Source organism: Mustela putorius, unplaced genomic scaffold (assembly GCF_011764305.1).
Source record: "Mustela putorius furo isolate JIRA1106 unplaced genomic scaffold, ASM1176430v1.1 tig00000253_pilon_pilon_pilon, whole genome shotgun sequence".
In the NCBI taxonomy this organism is placed as follows: domain Eukaryota; kingdom Metazoa; phylum Chordata; class Mammalia; order Carnivora; family Mustelidae; genus Mustela; species Mustela putorius.
The window spans coordinates 2,410,932-2,429,254 of record NW_025421329.1 but is presented as its reverse complement, the minus strand read 5'-3'; the positions used below and the strand labels follow the sequence as shown (position 1 = coordinate 2,429,254).

Here is an 18,323-nt window from a genome sequence, read left to right as displayed (position 1 = left end):
ATTCTGCTGATTTAAAATGCTTTGTACTTCTGATTTAAGTCTTAACAGCACAAATGAAAGGTGTGAAAGAGTTGTTCCAGGCTTCACAATGAAAATGCCCAAAGGGAAGTATATCTCTGACGCCCTCTGAGATGTTTAGAACATGCTAATTGTGGGCAAATGGAAAACGCATTTAGGCAAGGCATCTTTTTTTTTTTTTCCTTCTATTTCCAAAAGACAATAAACAATTTCACATTGATAGCTATGACAAAATAACTTTTGTTACTTGTTCCCTCATAGAAGAGATGACCTTTTGTAATTTTAACAATATCCCAAAGGAATGGATTAGTAAACAAGGAAATGTTTTTAGCTGCCAAGCCCGGTATGTCTCCTAATCAGATTTGCTTTCAGATGCTAAATGACACGAATGCAATAACAGTGTGCATTTGGAGAAAATCATTGACAAACTGACATCGATATTTATAATTCTAAGAAATCTCACTGAACCTCAGAAATACCTGAGTTCCAACTCCTGAAGGATGGCACTGTTAATTTATTGTCACATTAAATGATTTGCTCTATTTATGGGGGTGGAAGTATGTGAAATAGATCTTCTTTTAGTGTGGAAAAACTCATTGTCATTATTTTATAAAGAACAGATGAAAAAATGAACACAATTATTCAATAACAAGATTAAAAAATCTTCATATTTTAAAACTTTCCTAGCGTTTGTGAGATAAACAACACACATATTCATACACAAAACACAAACACATAACAAGTAATATATTTTCTATTATATATACACATATAGAATATACCTATTATATTACATACAGACATATATATACACACATACACAGAGAGAATATATCACATTATATATACCTATAAATACTATATATACCTATAAATAATAAGTAATAATAGAAAAGTATTACTTTGCAATTAACAGGTCAAAAAAAAATAAAAACAACAGGGATTATTTGTAGAAAAAAAACAATGATTAATTAGATGCCTGTTTACAGTATGTATGTCCCCCAACTCTATTTTAAGCAGTTCACTTTTTTCTTCAAACCAGTATGCATACTAAGGTACAAGCATATATTTATATTTTTATAGTAAAATATATACTATTTCACATTCAATGACATAAGCATATAAAGCGTTTGTTATATGTATATACATACACACACATTTACCCACACATATATACTATATATGAATACTTATAAATGCATTATATAATATATAGTATATATGTGTATGATATGTAGTATATATGTATATATAAATAAATATACTATATATAATGTGTATGCATATATATAAAATATATATGTCTGCATGTATATATACATATGTGTAAATAAATGGCTTAACATATGTATGTATGTGTGTTTAAAATGTGACTTAGATCACCAAAAAAAAATGTGGGAGAACTTTTATAAGTAATCTTGAAATGGGAAGGCCTTCCTAAATTGGAAACCATGCAGAGAGAAGACTGATAAATTTGTTACATTTATAGGCTAATAAATGCAGTGAGTATTTCTGTTTTTGGAAAACTGTACAAGAAACCAAACAATGGTTTCTTCTCAAGAATGATACTGGTAATTATAGGTAGGAAGAGACAAAAAACAAACAAACAAACAAACAAAAACTTTATGATATTTTATAATGTTTTATTATTTTTTACCATGTGCATATATTACTTTAACAGTTAAAAACAAAGTCTTATTTACAATAGCCAAACTATGGAAGCAGCCCAAGGGTACACTGATAGATAAATGAAATAAATGGACAAAGATGATGTGTTATATATATACATATATGTACATATGTGTATGTGTATATATATGTACACACACAAAATGGAATATTACTCAGCTATAAAAAAGAAATAAAATCTTGACATTTGCAACAACATGGATGGATCCAGAAAGTATAATGCGAAGCAAAGTAAGTCAGTCAGAGAAAGACAAATACCATATGACTTCACTCATATGTGGAATTTAAGAAATAAAACAAATGAACAGAGAAAAAAAGAAAGTAAGAAAGGGAGACAAACCAAAAACAGGCTTTTTTTTTTTTTTTTTTTTTTTGACAGAGATTGCAAGGAGGCAGAGAGAGGTGGGGGAAGCAGGCTCCCTGATGAGAAGAGAGCCCGATGCAGGGCTCGATCCCAGGCCACCCAGGCACCCCCCAAAAACAGACTTTTAGCTATAGAGAACAAACTGATGGTTACCAGAGGGGAGGTTGTGGGGGGGTGGGGTGAAATAGGAATACATTTATGATGAGCACTGATTAATGTATAGAATTGTTGAATCACTATATTGTACACCTGAAACTACTGTAACACTGTATGTTAACTATACTGGAATTAAAATAAAAAATAATAACAATAAAAAAGCACAACTTGTAAAAAATATCCTTCAATCTCCTGTTCTCTTTGGTGACATTAGTGCTATATGTGTTCAGACGTTTGAGCCATATTTTATTAAATAGGAGTCCTCTCATAGCTGGGCGGTGGTCATGACCCTTGCAGAGCATCGATTAGTAGCCAAGGCAACGTGGGGGATATATGTGATTAATTTCAGTGCTGTGGATAGTCATTCGGCATGTTCCATTATTTGTAAGGTGACAGGGATGCCACGTGGTCCCAATCCTTTGGTAACTCAGAGTTTAGAGACTAGTGAAGATATTAGTGGGAGTGGGGATGAAAAATTAATTAATGAGTACATCTCAGGACTGGCCTTTATAGATAAGTCCTAAAGTACCAAGGATCTGCCACTAGGCAGTTTGATTATCTGTTCCGAGCCATCCAGCAGTCTTACGGATGGTCCTCCAAGAGGAAAGATGACCATTTGCAGCAACATTATCCAGGGTGACTGCAAGGGGGATAAATACAAACATCAAAAAGTCTTGTTTTTTTTATAATAAGAAAATACACTTATTTGACTGTGTTGTACTATAAGAAAAGAAGGGCGGAAAATCCCTAGAATAAAATATAAGAACCCTAACTGTATGTGGTTCATGTTCCAAAACTGCTATTTCCCATTTGATTATCTGTAACTTATAATTCAAATTTCAATGAGAAAATACAGGATATTGTATTTCTCTTGTCTGGACTTGCCCAAAACTGATTTAGTTTATAATGAAGGTAGAACATACCGTGCTACAAGACAATGCATGCATTCATTTAACAAGAATTTACTGACTCTAACCTGTATGAGACATGGTGTTGGGGACTGGGAAAACAGGAGTGTACAAAACCAGACACTAACACTGGTAAAATAATAACCCCACTAAACGTGAGCTGCAGCTATAATGAAAGCTGTGAAGGAGAGCTGCATAGTGCCCTAAGAACTTGTAATAAGAAGGTTTGATCTCATCAGGGAGGTCAGAGAGAGCATCCCTCCAGAGATCATGCTTGTGGTGGTTAACCAACTGAAGGAGAGGAGGTAATGGCTCTTCAGGCGGAGGGCACAAACAGTAGAACAGAGGCCTGGTAGAAAGACAGAAAGGCAACAGTGGGGCTGGGTGCAGAAAGCCAGATGAAGCCGGGCACAAGATGAGGGCAGGCAAGGGCTCCCAGATCATGTTGATAGCTTTGTCTTTATCCTGTGAAAATGTACTCAGAATTCTGGATTGAGTTCCGAGAAATACATCTTCGCTTCAGGGGACTCTCCTGCCTTCTAATCTTCCAAGCAATAGAAATGGAAGTTCTGTAACTTCACATTGCTCATGGTGAGTTCCAATCCTATAATGGGGTATTTCAAGCAAAAGGGTGGAGGATAGGGCAGCAGAGTAGAAACATAAGGGGTTCTATGGTTGGGAATTAGAAGAACATTGAGTTCATGGCCTCTTACTAATGAAAATCCTTGGGATTTTTTTGCAGCTTTAATGAGAAGTAATTGACATATAACATGGTGTGCATTTAAGAGGGACAATATACACATACCATTGTGTAAGTTTAAGATGTACAATGATTTTATAGATGTACATATTACAAAATGATTACACAGTAATGTTAGTTAACATGTCCATCATCTCACAAAGTTACAATTATGTGTGTGTGTGTGTGTGTGTTGTGAGAACTTTGGAAATCTACTTTTAGCAACTTTCAAATATACAGTAGAGTACTGTTAACTATAGCCATTGTGCTATATACTATATCCCCAACACTTGTTCATAGTATATTTGGAATCTGTACCCTTGACCATGTTCACCCATTTCTCCTATTCCCCACTCTCCTTCCCTGGCAAAAACCAATCTGTTTTCTATTTCTATGAGTTTGTTTGTTTTCAGTTTCCACATACAAGTGAGATCATACAGTATTTGTCTTTCTCTGTCTGACTTATTTCACTTAGCATAATGTCCTCAAAATTGAACCATGTTTTTGCAAATAGAAGGATTTTCCTTCTTTTTTTTTTTTTTTATGGCTGAATAGTACCCTATTAATTGGGGTACTATATGGGAATAGGGGCCTATATGTCTTCCTTAGAAAAATGTCTCTTCAGATCTTCTGCCCATTTTTAATCAGATTATGTGTTTGATACTGAGTTATATGAATTCTGAGGAGAGCTCTGAGATAGCTCTGGAGCTGGGAGAGGGCTGGGCTGCTAGTTGCTTTTAGCAGCTCTGACACTGTGTCTCCGCCTGAGATGGGCATTGCCTCAAATGAGACAGTAAGAGTAAAGCAGAAGGAGCGGGTAGTGAAAGGGATGGGAGAAAACAACACTAAGTGGAAAGAGGAGGAACACAAAGGATGTTCCTAGGCCCAGATTGGCCTGCATATCCCAGCTCACCTTTGAACCAGTCTCTTCCTGCCATGGCTTGCCCTCCCACTTGCAGTAGATTCTTTTCTTAATGCTCATCTCCTTTACCATCTCCTCTCACTCACTGTATTTTCTACTTCTCATGTCCATGTCTGGACAAACTGCCAAGTCTGGTAGTTTGGGATGAGGTCTATTGGGAGAAAAGCTAAACCAGGATACCACACACACAGACGCGTGCACACACACACACACTCTCTCTCTCACACACATGCGTATGCACACACACCACGTAGGTCCCAATACTGCTTTCAACATGTGCGGAGATCTAAAAAAAAGGCGTTTCAAGTCAAGGCTTTTACATTTCCCAGATCTCCTGATGCATATCCCTGTTTTATCCAGCAAGGAGGCATATTTTCATTGTTTTATGAAGGATGAAAAAAGCTGATGAGTCCTCATTTCCTTCTATATATAACATGGGAAAGCAGCAACTCTGCATACTTCTTTTTTCTTTCTCACTATGGATGAGGAGATAAAATATTTGCAAAGTTGAAAAAAAAAACGAGAGGCAGTAATTTAGGAAGCTAACCTTTCCCTATAGCAGTGCCAGCAGATCTTTCTGGCTTGCTAAGGGATTCAGAATTTGCAGAAGCTTGGAACCTCTGAGCTGCTGGTGATCGCTTTCACAGATTCTTGTAATTACATGCAAGGGCTGACATTTGTAAGGCTGGTCAAATGTCTGGCTTTTAAACTGGGGCTTTGGCAGTGTGCCAGAAGCACCATAAACCACAAGATGGGCACCTTCCTAAGGGTTAATTTTACAAGAAAACTTATTGGAGGAGGACTGTAAAATTATTTAACAGGTAATATAAAGCATTTCATTTCAAGAAATAGATTACAATATATACTTATATTTTATACTTATATTTTAAAGTACAATGTGAGACTCCACTAAAACAAAATTTCCCCCTTGTAGAGGTTGTCTCTGGGGACCAGGAGGACAGAGACATACTAACCTTTATCTTTAAAGGGTCTTTGATGATAAAGTGAAAGAAGCACTGATATGATACAAAGAGAGACAGATGGGCAGGTACTTTCTATACAAACTCAGTCTTCACAAGTTACTGATGCTGAACCCAGTGGCCTGAGGTGGGGTCCAGCAGAAAAATAAGGAGTTAAGTCAAGGGTAATATCTAAAATGGCTCCCAATTCCATGACCCTATGATCTTAGAAATTAAAAAAAAAAAAAAAAAAAAGTGCAAGTTTCTTGATTTTGGGGGTTGGGGAAGCAAGCATTGGGCAAATGGCAGAGTAACTGTTATCTATTTTTCTAGATTTCCTAGAGAAGAACAGTATGCTGTCTTATAACATGGGACTCTGCTTTTGAAGCCACAATTAACTACAATTACTTTGTCTCTCTTTCCACTGAAAACTTATATTTATATACAGAGAAAACAAAATGTTTTCATTCTTAGGGCTTAAATAAGCTGTAGAAAACTTGGAACTGATGAAACAAGTTGACTTTATTTTGTAAACAATAGACTACAGTGATTGTGGCTAACTGTGATTTAGAAAGCATGGCATGATGCTGATAACAGGCTTCAATTCTAGATGGCTTAACTCACAGGGCTCAACCACAGGACACAGAGGTGGCTGATAGGAGACAGGTCATTTTCAGAGAAGAAGCAGAAGTAATCCAGGAGCAACTGAGGTGACTTTTGCGAGAAGGAACTGATGATTAGAGTCATTCGAGGCCTGAGTAAAGTGTCCTTCAAATAGTAAACTACTTGCTCAATAGTGTCAAAGTCTTCTCAACTCTAGGTGATAGGAGTGAATAAAATATTCAAAAGCCTCTGCCCTCAAGGAACTCAGACTCCAGTGGGAGAGAAATAATGATAACAATAGCGGCAAAAATAAAATTACTATTAATAATAATAGTAATGTTAGTTATTAAATGTTCACCTTTATGTGTCTGACATCACAACAAGCACTTTAATGCATTATCTCATTTAATCTTACAACAACCCCATGTTAAAGGCATTATCACCCCTCTGAGACTATTGAGGTTATTAAGTTCTGGAGAGAATTTGCCTGAGGACACACGACTAATAAGAGACAGACTCAGAATTTGAACCTAGATCTGTGGAACCCTGAAACTCATGACCATAGCCACTTTATACCCATCCTCATTCTCCATTATTCCTTGGTCCTCTGATTCAGTGATACCCAAGACTGATCACACATAGTGAGTGACACAGACAATGAGCCTACATCACCACTTAGGGGAGCAGGACACCAGAATCTTGAAGCAAAGGTAGCCTTTGAAGAGACTTGAGAAAAACTGGTACAGTATCTAAAAAGACATCACCATACCCAAGGTCATCTAGGATTTTGCCAATGTGTCTTCTAGGAGTTTATAGTTTTGTACTTTATATTTTTTTGTAAAGATTTTATTTATTTATTTGACAGACAGAGAATACAAGTAGGCAGAGAGGCAGGCAGAGAGAAAGGGGGAAGCAGGCTCCCTGCCGAGCAGAGAGCCTGATGCGGGACTTGATCCCAGAACCCTGAGATCATGACCTGAGCCGAAGGCAGAGTCCCAACCTTCTGAGCCACCCAGGTGTCCCTGCACTTTACATTTAAGTCTATTATCCATTTTGAGTTATTTTTGTGAAAGGTCCAAGGTCTCTGTCTGGACTCATTTTTCATATGTGAATGTGCAGGTGTCCCAGCACCATTTGAAGAGACTACTTTTGCTCCATTGAGTTGCTTTAACTCCTTCCTTCGTCAAAGATCAGTTGACTACCTTTATGTCGGTCCATTTCTGGTCTCTCTATTTGGTTTTCCTGGTCTATACATATATTATTTCACCAAAATACACTGTCTTGTCTACAGTAGCTTTATAGTATGTTTTGAAATTAGGTAGTGTCAGTCCTCCAAACTTGTTTTTCTTCTTCAATACCATGTTAGCTCTTTTAGGTCTTTTGCTTCTCCATGTAAACTCTAGAATCAGTTTGTCAATATCCATAAAACAACTTTGCTGGTATTTTGACTGGGATCACATTGGATCTTATCTAATTGAGAAGAACTGACATCTTGATAATATTGAGTCTTCCTATCTATGAGCATGAAGTATCTCCCCAGTTATTTATTTATATAAATTGACATTTTTATATTAACTTTTATCCTGTAACTTTATTATAATTGCTTATTAGTTTCAGGGGTTGGAATTTTGTTTTGGGGGTGTTTTTTGTCTTGTTTATTTGTTTGTTTGTTTCTTGCCAGTTCTTTCAGATTTTCTACAAGATGACCATGTCATCTCCAAACAAAGACAGTTTTGTCTTCCTTCCCAATCTGTATACCTTCTATTTCTTCTTCTTGCCTTACTGCATTAGCAAGGACTTTAAGTGTGATGTTGAAAAAATTAGTGAGATGGGACATCCTTGTGTTTTGTACCTGATCTAATAGGAAAGTTGTGCTGTTCACTGTTAAGTATGTTGTTAGTTATATGTTTTTATAGATAGTGTTTACCAAGCAGGGGAAGATCCACTCCGGCTTACTGAGTTTTTATAATGAATTCGTGTTAGAGTTTGTTAAATTCTTTTTCTACATCTATTGATAATTATATGATTTTTCTTCCTTTGTTTAGTGATATGATAGTTTACATTAATTGATTTTGGAAAGTTTAACCAGCTTGCATACCTAGGATAAATCCCATTTGATCATGGTATATAACTGTTTTTATACTTTTTAAATTTGATTTGCCTATATTTTGTTGAGGACCTATTTATTTTGTAGTTGTTAATTAAAAACTTACCAAAACCTACTGTTTATCTGACTTTGCCTTAGGTGGTGGGCAGAGCTTAGAGCCCAATTCCACAAGCTAAGTTCCGAAGGAAAGAAGTCTTAACTAAAGGGAAAAATACATTTTATCAAAAATATAGATGCTTAGAAAGAAGCTCTGGAAAAATTAAGCTGAACTGAGATTCATTTAGAAATAAAATTGGGGGACCAAATGATAGGCATGAGTAATTTCATGTTGGTTTTGTTAATTTCAGTTCAATTTTCAGTCACTTATGGCGAGTTCTCCCTACTGACCATAGCTGAAATGAGAGGCAAGGTATAAAAAACTATTTTCTGCAGTTCTAAAGATTTTAAGGAGACTTCCTTTAACTGTTCAGGAGGTTTACATTCGCATTCATATTACCATTCTCTCTCTCTCTCCCCATCTCTCTCCTGGTACCATTTTACTCTATTATGATCAGACTCTTTCCTACAGTCACATTTCCCTAGAGTCCCTTGGTACCAAGGCAGGATGCTGATCTATATCTGCTCAGGTACATTTTTTAATGGTTATAGCCTTAGGGGAATAAGGTGTTATAGAAACAAACTGTAATTGATTCCTCCAAGGATTTTTATGGAAATGGGCCAAAATTACAAATGTAATAAATGACACAATTATTAATTCATTCTTAATATATTGATTTTAGTTTCCATGGATATGTCTGCAAATTTTGGTACAAAAATATGAATACTATTGAGATCAGATCTTAAGATCTAAATATACTACCTAAGAATTAATAAGTCACTGTCCTGATGCCTTAAGATTTCCATACTTCTAAATTTATCAGGGTTCAGGATTATAAAGGTATTTTAATAAAGTATTTGCTATTAACATCTCCAAATATTCTTGCAAAATTAGAACCATCAGTATTCAAAAATATTTACTTTTTTAAAAAAAATTATTTATTTATTTGAGAACAAGAAAATGAGAGAGAGAGCCTGTGCTCCCGTGCATGAGAGGAGGGAGGGTCAGAAGGAGAAGCAGACTCCCTGCTGAGCAAGGGAGCCTGATGCTATGCGGGACTCCATCCTGACACTCCAGGATGATGACTTCAGCTGAAGGCAGCAGCCCAACCAACTGAACCACCCAGGCGCCCTCAAAAATATTTACTGATTCTGGGTAGATGACATTGCCCCAGACTAAATTACCTCTGAGTGACCTGTTTGATTTAATTTACTTTACTTTTCCTCTTTTTTTTTTTTTTTTAAGATTTTATTTATTCACTTGACAGAGAGAGACATAGAGCGAGGGTCCTGGGATCGTGACCTGAGCCAAAGGCAGGTGACTGAGCCACCCAGGTGCCCCTTTACTTTTCCTTTGCACCTTGACATCTAGAATCCATCATAATTCAATTTCCTTTCTTTCCACATAAGAACACAGTCAGAAATGTGGATACCATACTAGAATTCATGAATCTAATTTCTTTCCAATGGAAGACGGATGGACATGACAAGTGCTTCTCTGTGCCCAGGGACCATAAGATAGAGCATGAGCACATCATATGCATTTCTTGGGCTGGGACCAGGGCAGCTAAATACATAGAACAATAACTTAAGGTAGGCAAAGCAACTATTTGACACCATGGTGGGTTTCTGGCTCCTTGAATAACAGAGTGGAACAAATCCTCCCACAAGCAGAATGCTCACTTTGGAACTGTTAGCACAGACAGCAATAAACATCTCTATCACTCTATTTTAGAGTCTCTTTGTTACAGCAGCTTAGCTTTACTCTAACTAATATAGCCCCTTCCGAATGCATTTCAAGATGCATTTTAAAAATAGAATCATGGACTAAAAAGGATGTGACATGAAAATTGTCCTAAAGAGCTAAGCATACTTGACTTCTCTGAGAACTGTCAGAATTATTTTTTTAAGTCCTTCAGAAAGAGAGCTGAGCTATGTTTATTTAAACTCACCCTTCAGATACAAGTACGTAAAAGGAGCAAGAAAAGGGAATGCCATTCAAGACTGGATGAGAAGAATGAGCAAAGCGCATGGAAATTATTTCACTGATAGAACGAAAAGTGTGGTCAATTCTTAGATGCCTTCAAACAGTTCTTTAGGGACAACATCTTAATAGTATTTTTCAATGTGGCTGAAAGATATTCCCAGTTACTACTATGCGCAGAGGCTCTGAAATTTACTGAAGTGGCTTTCCTAGTTCCTTAAAGGCTTACTGTTTTAATACTTTTTCTGTAAGAAAGGCTTTTTTTTTTTTTTTAATGTAGCGTAAGAGTAAGTGGCAGCCTCTGAAGAAGGGTGGGTTTGAAATCATTTGCACCTTTTAGTCCTCAGTCAAATTTTTACCTTGAACACAATAGCAAGGAGGGAGACATCCACACCTCCAAAACAGTAATCAAGTTGCAATCTTTATTAGTTTTTGAAACTTAATCTTTTAATTAAGTCCTAAAGTCATTTAGTTTGAACAGAACACCAGGGAGAATGACCCTGGTTGCTCACTTGCATCCACAGCACCAGAAAGCTGTTTGCAGGATTTTCATCTCTTTTGGCAGGTCCCCTGGGCTAACTCTGCCTGTGGGTCTCACTGTCATTTTTATGTAAGCTGAACTAGCATATTTTGTTGCTGGATACTTGAAAATATTTTCCAGAGCAAAGGCAGTCTTTTTAGTTGGATGTCTTTTGATTATTAAACACCCAAGGAGCTTCGAGAAAGCAAGAGCAGGGTTTACCACATTTTGTGGGATGAATGAATGAATGTGTGCACGTGTGAGTGTATCTGTGAAAACTGCCTATTCCAATGGTAAGCACCCAGAGGGTTAAAAACACTTTAATAGCTAGAATTTCGTTGTCCGTTACGCTATTTCTCCTGTGCTTCATTAGGACCAGTTTATAAAATAATATTCAAATGTGATAGAATTGAGATGGGTTTGGCCCCAGCACTGCATTTTCCCAGAGGGAAGTAAGTTACACCGGCTCTAATGTTACATTGCTTCCAGGGCCAGCAGTTAACTCAAGGATTGCCAAGAACAATAAGGCTTCATACAGTGGGGATGACGTGACCAGGACAAAAAAACACAGGATGTCAGAGAAGGGAATTTATGAGGGAGAAAAGAGTCATCATATGACCACCTGAAAGGAAGTTTTCAAAGCAAACGGGAATATCAAAGGGAAAAGAAGAAAGCAAGAGGGAGGGGAGAGCTGTGAGGGGATGAAAGGGAGGAGCACACATTCTTGTCAATTTTGCTCTGGTTCCCAAGTGTATTACATAAGGTAACTCTTCCAGAGAGCCCAGAATTGCCAGCAATGGTTGTCACACCCTCTGAAATCTGTCAGCATTTAAAGCTGACGGAGGGCATGCCCTTAGCGTTGCCGTTGGAGGATGTCCTGGTTTCTTTCCAAGTCTTGTCTGTGAATTTGGACAGATGTAGTGATAAAAATATTTGCCAAGTAAATATAAGGTTAAAGAAACATTGGGCTTGTCTCCGTTTTACCAGTTCGAAGCAAAAGAGCAAACTTGAATGCAAATGAGGGATTCAATTAGAAAAGCCGTGTCCTGGCAGCATTTCAAGGAAAGCAGAGGGAGGCCAGGTGATTTGATAGAAACAGGCCTTCCACCCTGATAACAGAAATAGGCTGAATAAATATGAAAGCTGCTTTAGCTAAGTTACACTGCACATTTTTTTTCCTGCAAATTTCCAGCCAATAACTCACTGTCTGAAAGTCTTTCCTCTCTAAAAACACTACCTTGTACCTGGAAAGCAGGATTCAAGGTTTTTTCTTTGACTCCAGAGAGAATATTTTCCCCATTACTCCGGGGATTCACTTTCCCACCTGGACTTCATTTCTGTTAACTATATTGACTCTCATAAAATGAACTAAAATTATTTTTGCTGTTCACTTCTCAGTAAAAATTCCATTGCCATGTATCATGTCTAGCCTCCTTTGTTAAACTTATTAGCACCAAAGCGTCCAAGTCAGGCTCAGAGGGCAGAAGGCACGCACGAGATCTGAAATGTCCATCAAGGAAGTTCAGATCTGTCCCTCTGAGACAGGCTTAGCAGCCAATTCGAATCTTTAACAGGAATCTGGGAGTTTTAGAGCCCCTGGAAGCCTCATCTGGATCTATTTTTCCAGAAGTAACACAGGACTTTCTTTGGTATTTGACCAAATGTGGCTTTTCATCCTGAGAGTGCAAGCAGGCGGTCCAGTGCCCTCTGGAATCATCCTGGAAACATTATGTTAGAGCAGCTACAGCAGTTGCTGGAAGTCAGAGTGGAAAAGTCTGGTTCCTCTTCCAGGAGAACTTAAAAGGGGCCAGAGTCTGTTCCCACCGTGTGCCTTCCTGAAATCCAGTTGTGTGGCACAGTGGAATTCTTCCCTTTGCGCAAAGGGTGGCTGGTTTTGCTGCCCTCAGGGTTTGTCTTTAAAAAGGCTGGGGAGCAGAGATAGGCTGGGAGGGAACGGGCTTCCGAGGCTGAAGGACCTCGGAAGTACTGGTATATATAAGATGCTCCAGGACACTTTGAATGTGGGGATGATGTCTGAGTTTCCAAGAAATGGGAATTGAATGCTTACTGTTGAAATTACCCTGGTATGAGATCATTTTTGGCAATTAAACCCCTTTCAAAAGATAGCTCTACTATAGTCAAAATTTTGTTCTAATAGAATGAGTGTTACAGTGGCTTTGTGGGCCATAAATCTAAAAGTGAAGGTAAATCTAAAGCAAATCTAAAGCAAATCACAGCAGGCAGGGAGGCAGCTGGAACTAGGGAAAGTCTGGAGAAGTCAGGGTAGTTTCCTCAGGGCCGATCTGTACCTCTCTGACCATTGTCCCATGAGCCATAATAAACAAACGTTTTGTCTGTCTGTCTGTCTTCCTTCCTTTCTTCCTTCCTTCCTTCCTTTCTTTTGAAGTAGGCTCCACACCCAGCATGGCACCTTACATGGGGCTTGAACTCACAACCCTGAGCTCAAGACCTGAACTGAGATCAAGAGTCAGACATTTAACTCCTGAGGCACCCAGGGACCCCAAGGGGGGCATTTTCTTAAGTGAAGTTAAGTGTTGTGTTCAGCTTGGCTCTCTGAACAAGTTCTTGAGTTTTCATTTTACCTTATCAAGGTGGATGTTGCCATACCTACAATTAATTACCATGTCTAGTTGAGAATGCTGTTAGAAGCCTATTTGTTTTTCCTAAAATAGAGATGTTCATCCATTAGGAAAGTACTGACTTAAGAAGGCCTTCCTCTACCTGTTATTTTGCCAATCAACAATTCTGTGTTTTGGATCTTCAGTTAGGCAGCACTTTGGGTTACAATCATTATAACTGGGATCAAACAACAACTATTTGCTGAGTTTGTCCTAGAAATATAATGCTAAACCCTGGTTGTGCACAGAATAAATCTATGCCCATGAAAGAATTCCAAACTGGTGGTGAGCACAGGATACATAAACAAAAAATCTATGGACCAAAAATAAGGGGGCAGTAGTTAATTGTTCAGATTAAACTACCGAAAGATTTCAAAAGATATAATGACCACTAAGAGTTGGCATATTGTCGGAAGACTACTCAGAGGTTACTATTCGATTGTATCAGTGTGTGTGGTGTGTTTCTGTTTGGGCCTCAGGGGTGTGATAGTGATGGTATGTGTGATTCTGGTGCCCATGGGGTTATGAGTGTGTGTGCGTATGAGTGCATGTATGAGTATACGAGCATGTGGAAGTGTGCTATAAGGAAGACACACAGGGTTGGAGCTGGCAAAGTTTCTCACATGTTCTGAGATTTATCAGCTCAGCATGAGCTGTGGGTCACAGAAGATGCGTCCATGGAGGATGCATGACAAGAAATCTCTAAAACTATATTCTAGCAGCGATGCCTGGGTGGCTCAGTGGGTTAAGCCTCTGCCTTCTGTTCAGGTCATGATCTCAGGGTCCTGGGATTGAGCCCCACATCAGGCTCTCTGCTTAGTGGGGAACCTACTTCCCCCTCTCTCTCTGCCTGGCTCTCTGCCTGCTTGTGATCTCTCTCTGTCAAATAAATAAATAAAATCTTAAAACAAACAAACAAAAAACCCTATTTCTAGGAGAAAACACCAGTCCTGAGAGGGCTGAGAAAATTATCAATGGCCAAATAAGTTTAGGAAATGCTGCAAACTAAATCACGCTTTTAAAGATGCAAGGGGTGCTTGGGTGGCTCATTCGGTTTAGCATTTGCCTTTGACTCAGGTCATGATCTTGAGGTCCTGGGATCCAGCCCCGTGTGGGGCTCTCTGCTTAGCAGGGAGTCTGCTTCTCCCTCTGCTCTTCATCCTGCTCATGGTCTCTCTCTCTTTTCCAAATAAATAAATAATTTTTTAATGATGATGCAAAATCAAAGTTACATATAAATTTCTTGGCATACCAATTCACATCCTTGAGAAGAGATTTCCTCTCCCTCTTCACATACTTTGAATGCACTGGTTTAGGGAGATACATAAGACACCTATTGTTCAGTCCGAAAGGAATAAATATTAACATGCAAGTAATGGAATATGATCAAAGGCTCCTGGGCAGATGGGAAACATGCACCAAGCGGTTTTTTAGAAAAATTAATCTAGTAAGGTAGAATATGGAATAAGAAAGGGGAGGCTAGCACCAAGAGACTGTTCTGAATTCTCTAAATCCATTCTCATATGACTTACAGAGTGTTGGGAATTTTTGTTTGCTTCCTTTTTTAAAGCTTTTCTTTTTAGCTTTGGACCAATTTCCTTAAATAAAGGACGATTTCAAATCCCAATAAATGAAGATAAAAATAAAAGTGATTTGGATAATGACAGAGGCACAGCAGGGGCCCCTGAACAAGAGTGAGAAAAGGACCAATATATAATACATGGGTTCTGGGAGAGAATCAAGGGCTAATCAGAAAGCGATGATTTCATAAGGGACATAGGAAATAATATCCAAGTTGCAAATGGCTAAGTAGTCCATCAACTAAAGAGAATTGGAATGATCTAAAAGTTGCTAAAACACAATCTCATGGAGCTAAAAATAGATCAAGGCCTCAAACTCCAGTGGGGCTAATGGAAGCAAAATGGCACCTGACTTTGTGGGTATCAGCCTCACTTTTAAATTTACTCAAAAGATAGAGGGGAAAGAGAGGAGTACCCAGGACTTGAAAAGTATCTGCTTGGACCTGGCATTGTGAAAACTGATGAAGCTTGCCTGGTGGCAACCCTCCAAGCCAGTGGCTGTGACTTGGTGTCAATGTCTTCCCCCACAATCTTCAGTATTTCCTTCCTATCCCACATAACGCAATGCTGAACAAGTTAGCATATTTTGGGCCATATTATTGTCTCTGAGCAGAAATGTCTGTCCTTCGGGGATTAAAATTATCCATGAGCCACTTTAGGTTTGATTTAGTTCTTACTACTCTTTCTTGACTTCTCATTTTCCTGTCCCTCCTCACTGTCCTTCTCTTCTTTACCCCCCCTTCCCCCTTTTTCGGTGTAACATGTTAAATTCACCTGCAATCCTTTGCACATTGCCCTAGATTCTCACAAACAAAACAGACATCAGCAATCTGGCAAGGTAATAAACATAGAAAGTAAACATAGTATTATTTTAGGTAGGTGTGTATTTGTTTGTTGTCAAGGAAAATCAAGACTGTCGTGAGAGACCATTCTTGAGAGGGGAACCGTTTCTGTAGTGGAGTCTGATTTGACTCCAGACAAGGTAAAATGAAGATGTGGGGTCTTGCCCAAGCAAAACTTTGCATTTCATGCCTCCTTTAAGCAGATTTTTAAGATTTCTAACTGGGTACCTGTGAGCCAGAAAGAATGGCCAAAATGGAGATTATGTAGATGGTGCGGTTTAGCCCTCACCCGCCCAGTGTCCATTGTGTTTCCCTAAACACAGGCTACAGTGGAACATGGAGAAGAAAAAGTCACGCCTCAAATTCTTAAATGTTGCAGCCAAATCCTTCCCCATTTAACTTGATTCAGGCCTGTATTTTCCATTTTATTCTCTCCAAGACCTTCAAAAGAAATACTATATTAAGGAGAAATAAATCTTGTACCTTTGACATCAATCTAGGTATTCCACCCTAATAGTAATGAACTTAAACTATTTCTTTACATTTGTACATATTTTATTTTTCAGTTAAGAGCCTCTATGTGAGAATTTTGATTTCAGAAGGGTCTAATCTATTTTCCCTGATCAGCACACCCTAAAATGACAATTAAACCTCATGTTACCTTAATATGTAAAACACATTTATTAATGGCCTGAAGAAAGAAAGCATCAGGAAATGTCATTGTAGGTGAAATAATATTTCGGGAGCTTTAGGTTAGTGAAAACAAGTGATTATAAAAACATTTTGCTCCCATCTCTAAGTGAAGCAGTCATTATCTAAAATAATCTGTCAACACTAAAAAAAGTATATATATTTTTTCAGCTTACTAAAATTATTGTCACTTCTTTGGATATTTTTTCCCCTTTGGATAGTTTTAAAATTAAATATACTGGCACATGCATGTGTGTATGTTTTAATGTTTCCATTATTTATTTTGTAATTCACAACAAAATAATGATACTGCTAGGCTTTATATGCATTATGATTTATCTAGGAAAAAACCTGGCTTTATTAAAGAAAACCCTATTATAGGTCAAATCCTACCAAGGCAGAATGTTTTGTTTAACAAAAGACATTAAGCCACAGTGTATCAAATCATAACATGTGGTATCCAGTACAACAAAATTCAAGAACACCAAAGAATATCTGAATAGCCTCTTGAGATCCCTCCATGGGATTCGACCTGCTTTTTGGGTCTCTAAATCACAGCAAACTATATCCATCAGAGAACATTTTATCTTCCTGTGAACCTTGCCTTTAACAACAAAATAACGAAATACAAATATTATAAAAAGCTAGATCACTTACCATAAATGCCGGTTGAGATGCAGGGAAATGCCTGTGAATAAACCACAAAAATAACAGTAAATTTTAAAACAACTCTGCTTAATCTGACATCTTCTAGTTCAACATCTATTTACTTGATAATGGGATGCCCTCTGTTCACATACTCAGGCCCCTAAAACGTCTCTCAGTTGGAGTAGGAGATACCGTGGAAAATGGGCATATTTGATTAACTGAAAACTTAACAGCAGCAATTGTATTCAGGAGAGCCAACTGTCAAATTTCCAGGAATCTTGTGAACCAACTGTTAAGCATAGTTATAATTAAGAAATTAAATCATATAATTCTGCAATGAGATGTTACATCTAAAACAAATATTCAGAAATCATCTGATCACCTCCTAATTATTTTGCCCACATTTTACTATTGCCTCTGCCCTTGAGATGACTTACGTCTATTATACATTTGTATGATATAAGTAATGTATATCATATTTAATATAAACGCTATATCCATTTATATAACACATATATTATATAACATAAATATATATTAATTATAAATGTGTATACAATATAAATACTATAAAATGGTGTTGCTAACGAGCATCCTATCTCAGTTGGACATTAAGTGATGTCATGTTAGTGGCTTAAAATCTGAAAATATCAATCAACGTACCTGTTGGACTATACTTGTGGGTCAACTAAAACCATAGGTTGGCTATAGATAGAAAATTCTTATAATGTTTGCAAAAGTTTTTGTAAGAATTGATCAGCTGTATAGAATCTATAATAAGGTACTGCATATTCTATTCTTGTAAGTTGTGTGCTACACAGTCTTTTTATCAGTAAAATTTAAACAAAGTGTATATATA

The 18,323-nt window shown here is 37.6% G+C and overlaps 1 protein-coding gene across 1 annotated transcript in view; it reads right to left on the bottom strand.

The window, feature by feature from the left end:
* Positions 1 to 18,323, bottom strand: part of MACROD2 (mono-ADP ribosylhydrolase 2) — a 1,942,726-nt gene that overhangs the window by 540,158 nt on the left and 1,384,245 nt on the right. Inside the window, exon 7 of the mRNA XM_045078428.1 lies at positions 17,474 to 17,504. Coding sequence (XP_044934363.1) covers positions 17,474 to 17,504 — 31 coding nt within the window. The remainder of the gene's footprint in view (positions 1 to 17,473; positions 17,505 to 18,323) is intronic.